The sequence below is a fragment of the Vigna radiata genome, unplaced genomic scaffold, assembly GCF_000741045.1.
Source record: "Vigna radiata var. radiata cultivar VC1973A unplaced genomic scaffold, Vradiata_ver6 scaffold_198, whole genome shotgun sequence".
NCBI lineage: Eukaryota > Viridiplantae > Streptophyta > Magnoliopsida > Fabales > Fabaceae > Vigna > Vigna radiata.
Window position 1 is genome coordinate 639287 of NW_014542192.1, and position 8230 is coordinate 647516.

Genomic DNA, 8230 nt, shown 5'->3' on the forward strand with positions numbered 1-8230 from the left:
TTATCCAATTTCTTAACTTTTCACTTACCAAACCCTCTTTTTAACTAAGACCAACTTACCATTTAGCTTATTTTCCAATTCTCACTGCCACCACAGTTTTCTACCCGAACAAACTTCAGAATAACCCTTTTTCAAACACTTCAACAAATTCCAAATCACAAGTACAAATGACACATGCATTAGATTTCATAAAACAACCATTTTGACACATATCAATACCCAAAGACAAAATTTATCATGTTAACTTTCAAATTTTTAGCACATTTCAAACATATATACATTAATCACCTTATTTACAACATCTAAAGTACTAATTAGATTCCCTTACCTGTCTGGAAAGCTACAATGACTCTATGAAGCACACTATCCCCACCTCAGGTCAAAGAACTCTAAAAATACCTATAAACCACAAAATCATGATCGGGGTAGTCCTTAAGACTATTGATTGACATAAAACTAGTAAGAGAGGTTGAATGACACATGCATAAGATTTTCTTTTGCATGTGTCTTAAATCGAAAACTAAAGAAAAGAAAACTAAAATTGACTTATTCTATATGAAAAACTGATTGGTTGAAAATGAGGAGTTCACTACATGATCTTCTAGGTACCTTCTGATCATGAAACAAATACTTCAAGAGTTAAGAATCTTAGTAAATAGGGAGAGAACTCAAAGAACGAATTTTAAAGAAATGACAATTATTTTAGACAGTAAACCATATTTATGAAATTATATTTATATTATTTAATTATTTTAACATTAGAATAATCAGTCTTATTATTTTAAAATATCTATTAATTTTAATACTTTATTTTTTAGATTCTCACAAAATCTACCTTTTACGAAAATATCACTTTCTTATAAATTTCTTATACGAAAATATCACTTTCTTATAAATCTCTTAAATGAGGATGCAATAAAATAAATAATATGTTGTAGACTCTTGTCGTCGTGCCTTTATTCAATTTCAAAACTATCCTCTACGTGTATTACTACAATTGTTCAACTTTAGTAAGTCAAATTGACATTTCTTTAACATTTTAAGAAGCTTATATATTTACAAAATATATAAATATATAATATTATTATAGTTTAAATCTTTAGCAATTATCAATTAAATTATAATTGAGTTATAATCAAATAATTTAACGTGAAAATATAATGATTATTTTAATTTATTTAATTAAAAATATTAATTAATCAATTAAAAGTTTAAAAAGTATTTATATATTTAAATATTTGTTATATAAACAAATTTTAAAAATAAAAGTTAAATTTTAAAAAAATTAAAAAAAAATGGTAGTCCGTCTTGTGATGGAATATGTTGCAATTTTTAGTTATTTTTTTTTTCAGATTAGTTTAACTTACTTTTTCGTTTTGAACCAAGAATTATCGGACAAAAGAGTCCAAATTGACCATTTTACAATCTCTAATTTAAAAAATAAAATAAATAAGAAGATCTGATATATAAATAAACTAACATTTTAAGCATAAAAATATTTTATTTTGTTATGGTGAGTTTTTCATATTATGATATTCGTTTCGGAAATAAAAACATTTTTCACAGCATAATTAATAATGTCTTGTATTTATTCATCAAGTGTTATATGATTGAAATTGTGGTGATATCATTGATAAATACTTCTAACTATATGATTAAAATAAAATCTTATTTGACTGTCGCAATTTGTACTATACAAACTCAATTGTCAATTATTTTAATTAAAATAAGAATATCATTTTGTTCAAAAATCCCATAAATAACTACGTATACATATATTATTCCATGGTTCCACCACCAAGATTTTCATTTTTTTTTTCTTTTTTAATTTTTAAAAAATAAAAGGACAAAAAAGACGACCCTACAAAATCCTCTCACACTAATGCCAAAAACAAACACCCTTCGCCATCCGCTGACTTCTTCAACTGCATCCCAATCTGATGCCTCGCGGACTACGCCCACCGAAACACCACCCAATCATGTTCAGCCGAACTGCTCCTCAAACCACAAATGTCCACGTGTCGTGACTTTATTGAAACGACAAGTGGTCCTCGCAGCAGGGGATACGCTGACACTGGCTACAAAAATAGGCCCCACATATTGACCATGCTCCACGTGACTTTGACCCTCTATATTGATCCGTTCGAAGCGCTTTTCGTTTCGTTTCGTTTCGTTTCCGTTCTCTTCATTTGGATCAATTCATTTGCTTTTAGTTTTCATTTCCGTTTTCACTTTCTCTTTCGTATGCGTTTTTCACTCTCTTTCTCTCTCTCCTCCGAAAACAAAACCCTAAGATTAGAAGAACAAGAAGAGGCACGAACGATGCTTGGCGAATAGATCGTGATCTGGTGCGGGCGCGATCAGAAAAGAAACGGTGCGTTCTCATTGCAATGGCGAAGGAATTGTTCGGTAATTGATTGGGGGGATCGCTATTATGTCTGAATTGGTGGCGCGTACGGGGCGGCATCAGCAGCGCTACGAGAACGGTTATCGTCTTGTTGCTGGGTAAAACGACGCCGTTTCGTGTTCTTCCTCTTTGCATCGTCTTCCTGTTACCTTTCGTTGAAAAAATTGTTGATGAAAAAATAAAAAAATAAATGTCGTTTTCGAACGGACGCACAAAACGATTCTCATGTGTTTTTTTTTTGTTTGGTTTGGTTGAGAAATTGCGATGGTGACTTGATGATCGTGATGCTCTGATGTTAATTTTTTTTTGTTAAAACCGTTTTTGTTTATGTTTACTTTTTCTTTTGGATATACTTTTATAATTATTTGTCTTTATTGATGTCGATATTCATGCATGTGGTTATTGAGCCATTTATTTGGGGATAACGTGGTTTTATTTGTGTATATTTATACTTAAGTAACATGGTATGGTGAGTTGATCTTAATCACTTAAATTACGATCGCAATTATGTGAAGTTTTTTCATATTGCAGAAAATTGCACACTTTGGCTACAATTGTTTTCGAAAACCTTTTGACCGTAAAACCTGTTTTTTTATAGATAATTCATGTGAGATATAGTAGAAAGAAAGTGGGTTTTAATATAAAAAAAATAATGTATTGTAATGACGGTGTTTTCTGTAATAGTGTTAAACTAATGGGAATATGGAAGATCTTTTAATAGATTGAAACATGGGTCTTTTTATTCCGTTTTGGTCTGGATTAGCGTGTTTTTGTAGCAAAATACATTGATTTTGAAGGGATTGGTTATGAAGCACGTGGATTTAAAGATTTTGTAGCAAAATCTAGTTTTGCAACAGGGGATACTGAACTAATTTAAAAAAAATAAACAAGCTTTATTTTCGTGCTTTGACATCATGTGCCTGTCGTAGTACGCCAAAATTGTTAGGTAATTGTAGCTTGACTTTTACTTTTCAACTTTTTGAATTTGATACAATTAAACTTTGGTTTTCATAATGGTTTATTTTGGACATATAATAATTTAGCTTGTGCATTTTTTGGTGATTGCTTGGAAAGTTAAGTTGAATATGGAGATAATGATAAATCATGAATCTCATGTATACTGAATTTTGCACATTAGAGATGCATGGAATCCTGGAAATTTGATAGGATGTAATGACTTTAATTTTTTGTTGACATTGACTGTTTATATTTTCCTTAGCAATTTAGTATTTTTTTAGTTTCGGCTGACATCATTTTTCTGTTTGATTGAAATTTTTAATCTTGTCTCTTTCACATGAATGTTCTGGTTTTCAAGATTGCTTCTTGTTTGGCATCATGCAGGCTATCAGGTTGACTAATCCAAATAACTCACTGCAAAATAATTTTAAATTTTTAATGCGATCGGATAATGTAGTAGTAACAATATGAATTTGGTCTTCGTAAGCTTAATGTGGGAAAAATGTTGAAGATATCTGTTGACTAATAATTAGCCTTTTCATCGAGCAGCTTTGGTTACAGCAACGGACGATTTTGTACTAGGAATTGCTTTGTTTTTTATTCAATGTACATGTGTTATAAAATATATATATATATATTTGAAGATGCTCATTGGGTTGCAGGTGTGTTCCATTTAGATATAAAAGTTCTGATGGTGACTCCAGTTCCGAGAAGATTGTTCAAGTGCTTATGATTAATTCACCAAGTGGACCTGGGCTTTTGTTTCCAAAGGTATATTGTTTTGAGCAGGTCGATTAGGTAGTGACTGCTACTAATCTCTTTTTGGGAATTGACTGATCGTAGGAGATTAAGGATTTTGGGGATTCTTTAAGTTAAGGTTACAAAGTTTTGACAGAATGCATTATCTTTTGGCCTACATTTACTCTAGGAGCTTTCCTCTGAAAAGATTTGTGTATAGGGAATATCGACATATGTATTAAAAAGCCATAATTTGAATTAGAGATTTGAATTTAATGTTATTATATGCATGATTGTTATGCAGATTATATATAGTCCAATTACAGTTCAGATTCAATAGAAGCTATATTCTAATACATACAAATAATGGGGACATTCTTTTTATCTCAGTGGGTCAGGTTCTGTTCCAATTTTTATGCACATGGTTCATTGTTGAATAAAATAATTTAAATAAATTTTTATCTGTTTTGGACGAGATGTTAAAATCACAAGGATTCCATTCTCAATAGTGTATGAGAAATTGTTTCTCTATATTTCTTTGGATTTAAGTAATACAAAAAGTTAGGTACCATTTATTGAAGATACGACGGCTATTTTTCAGTCCCCTCTGTAAATTAGACCTATTGTAAAATTCTATTATATATTCTGAACATGTTGATGAGACAACTTCTAAATTGCATTATATGATAAATATATATTTAGCTGCTTCTCAATAAATTGACTGCAACTTAGTCGTCTGTTTAAAATGATTGCCGCTACTTAGTTTTGAATTGTTGTGTAACATAATCTGGTTGAGATCATTAATGCATTGCTTTCTGAAAGAACACTTCATGGACATCTAGTTTCTGATTATTATGATATCCTTTTCCATTAAAAGGGAGGTTGGGAGAATGACGAAACTGTTGAGGAGGCAGCTGCAAGGGAAGCTGTAGAAGAAGCAGGAGTTCGAGGAGACCTTATGGTGAAAATCTTATCTACTGTTGAATATATATTTTTGAGCTTCTGTATAGTTACTGGGCTTATGAAATATCTTAAAAAGACTGCTTCATCTGTATGCTTTAATGGTTTAATAGTAGGAATCTAGGATCACATAGTTTGATAAGGCCTTCTTCTTGTTTATAGTGGGAATCTAGGAAGCTTGTGTGTAAATCATATAATTTTTTGTTGATTATGTTGCTATGAGTTGGAGTCTTGGTCACTGCTATTAATTGCAATGGAGGTTTTATCGAAGTATAGTATGTTTGGACTTTTGCATCTGAGTGAGAACTCACGAGGCCAAACTATCATTTAAATTTGGATAATTGACTCTAAAATATGCTTAGATCAATTGCAATGTATGGACTTGAGTCCACTTTGGAAGTCTGGGATGATGTGAGGTTTATAAGGCCTTGGGCTCTCCAATTACGATAGCCAAGTTTTGTGGTGTGGTTCTCCCAAGGTTCCTATCAATTGCTTTCAGTGTTGTCCTCCGTGTATCCAAGTGGTTTGGGTAGTGATATTGGCATTTTTGTGTTCACCCAGGACTAGTGAAAGGGTCAATGTGGTGGGTGTTAGGATTTAATTGCAAGGTTGGGGACTTGAGTGCCTCACCCTGGTCGTGGGCTCTCCACTACATTAGTTAGCTTTTGTGGTGTTTATCCCAGGGTTCTTATCGTATTGGCATTTAATTTATGTATGGCTTAGAATTTAGCTGAAGTAAGTGATATTACATGGTTTTGGTTTCATATATTTTTGTTTTGGTGTGCTGCTGATCCCGTAATTATCTTATTATTGGCCCCTGATATTCGTAATTGGTTTGTAATATTTTAACGGCAAACAATGCTGATTAATATTTATACATTGGCTTGTGATCTTGTCATTTGGATGTATGTTGCAAAGCGATTGTTGATGCCGATGTTTGTTTGGATGTCAGGATTTTCTTGGATATTATGAGTTTAGGAGTAAGACCCATCAAGATGAGTTTAGTCCAGAGGGTTTATGTAGAGCAGCAATGTTTGCCTTGTTTGTGAAGGAGGAACTTGAGTTTTGGCCTGAGCAAAGCACCAGAAATCGGAGTTGGCTAGATGTATCGGAGGCACTTGAAACCCTCCGGCATGCATGGATGAGGGACGCCCTGGAAGGCTTCTGTAAATGGCACGAGGATAAGTTGAATGAAACGAAAGGATAAGATGCATTTGATGGATTGCATCGTTGTGATAATAACATTTTCTCTTGGGGTCATTACTTTAGGACAGATAATTCTAAATCAGAATCGCATAGTGTTATTATTTAAGGTATGTGGATTGATCTCTGATTCTTTTATTTCAGAGATTCATAAAATTGGATTTTAGTTGATACTTGAGATGCTTGTTCGCCTTGATTTGATTCTTTTACCTTTGTTCATATCGTTAGCCTCTACATCCTTACATCCATAATATTGTTAACAACGAATATAATCTCTAGGTTTATGCACTTTTTTTCAAGCACTATTTTCAGGAAATTCATGTAACATCTTAGTTAGTTTCATCCTCTATTTAGTAATGGATCTAAAATCTACTGGATTAGAATCACGATGAATGCTAGCAACACCTCTCAATATATTTTCTAATTATTTTATTAGAAACCATCAATTTTTAGAGATCTGGATGAGTGTTATTAGCATTTTTCTTCGAAGACATTTAGAAAGTAATTTATTTGAAAAAGGATATGTTACTATATTCGTTTCAGGATAAGTAATGAGCATTGCGATTGTGATGTACTCATTGATGCACCAACAATAATTTAAGGTTTAATAATTAGAAAGTTTCAAGTTGGTATTTGTTTATTTATTTTTTTGCTTTAATAAAAGAAAAATCTCTATTTTAAACTTACAAAATTTTTTAAATATTAAAAATTTAAATGTAAAATAAACTTGTAATTTTTGTATTTTAAATAATTTAAAAAAATGATTTTTTTCCTGGTTAGCTTAATATAAATTTAAAGTGATATGCATTTACATATTTTAACTTAATATATAATAAGTTCAAAATAATGATGTTTTATTAGAATTAAAAATGTGTAAAATAACATTAATTTCAATATAAATTAAAAAAAAATTTCAAAAGAGTGAAAAAAATAGGTCTGAGTCAAATTGCATCAGTTAAAAACAAATTTAGAAATCAATCGCACAGACTCGCATAAACAATAGACATGTTTTAGAATTTATAAACAATAGACATGTTTTAGTTATTTGTCGTATAGTGGATATACCAAGTTACCGTTGCAAATCTCAAGATATTATTATAGTAAAGGATGAACAAAAATCAAAAACTCTTATTCAAAATTATCTTGATTCAGCCCCCCATGAAAATCAAAAACTCTTATTCAAAATTATCTTGATTCAGCCCCTCATGAAAAATTGTCAAATCATTTGACTGTTCACCCTTTCCAATATAAAGGTTTAATTAATCAAATAATAGATAATAAATGGGTTGGTTTGAAAATAAATGAAAAACTGATTGTAGAATATTATTCTCTCAACATTAATTAAAATAATAAGAGCTTTTTTTATGAGGATTTTTTGCTATTCATATATCATATACATGGATATGCGAAAATTTATCAAATATGTTTCTATCTAACGAAGCGTTATTGGATCAAATGACAAAGACATTGTTGAGAAAAAGATGACTTTTCCTAGATTAGATAGTTGTTGCTAGCTGCTCCAATAATGAATCATTGGTTTAACTGAATAACTAAAAAAAATAGATAGACCTTTCTTTCTTTTCGTCTCAGGTTGATGGATCTTCTCACTTGAAAGATCCCCTATATTGATAATACACATTCCAGTTGACCGAGCCTAATTCAAATTGTTTTGTTCCGAAGCAAAGATATCCACGGGACAGTTTGTCCTATTCAGATATTCACAACCAAGAAGTATTGAATTTTTTTTTTTCGGATAGGCCCTGAAAGGAGAAGAAAGGTTGGAATGCCAATAGGTGTCTATATTTTGAATTCACCCGACCCGAAAGTACACTATTCATTCTGGGAACGTCCGGTGTCAAAGTCATTGAATGGGTAAGTCTTCAATTCCTACGACTGGGTATTTTACCAGAGGTTTTTATTGTATCAATATATCCCTGTTTGATTCTTGTTGAAGCATATACTCCT

At 31.3% G+C, this 8230-nt stretch overlaps 1 protein-coding gene across 2 annotated transcripts; it reads left to right on the plus strand.

The window, feature by feature from the left end:
* The first annotated feature begins 2148 nt into the window (after nt 1-2148).
* On the plus strand, nt 2149-6484 carry LOC106779258 (nudix hydrolase 16, mitochondrial). Of its 2 annotated transcripts, none has more exons than XM_014667339.2 (4): nt 2149-2505; nt 4042-4135; nt 4980-5063; nt 6015-6484. In XM_014667339.2, the coding sequence occupies exons 1-4, from the start codon at nt 2435-2437 to the stop codon at nt 6267-6269; spliced, it is 504 nt and encodes a 167-aa protein (XP_014522825.1). In that variant the 5' UTR covers nt 2149-2434; the 3' UTR covers nt 6270-6484. The 2 variants fall into 2 exon arrangements, with proteins under 2 accessions (XP_014522825.1, XP_014522824.1); XM_014667338.2 differs by having other exon boundaries at nt 2158-2505; nt 4027-4135.
* The last annotated feature ends 1746 nt before the right edge of the window (nt 6485-8230 follow it).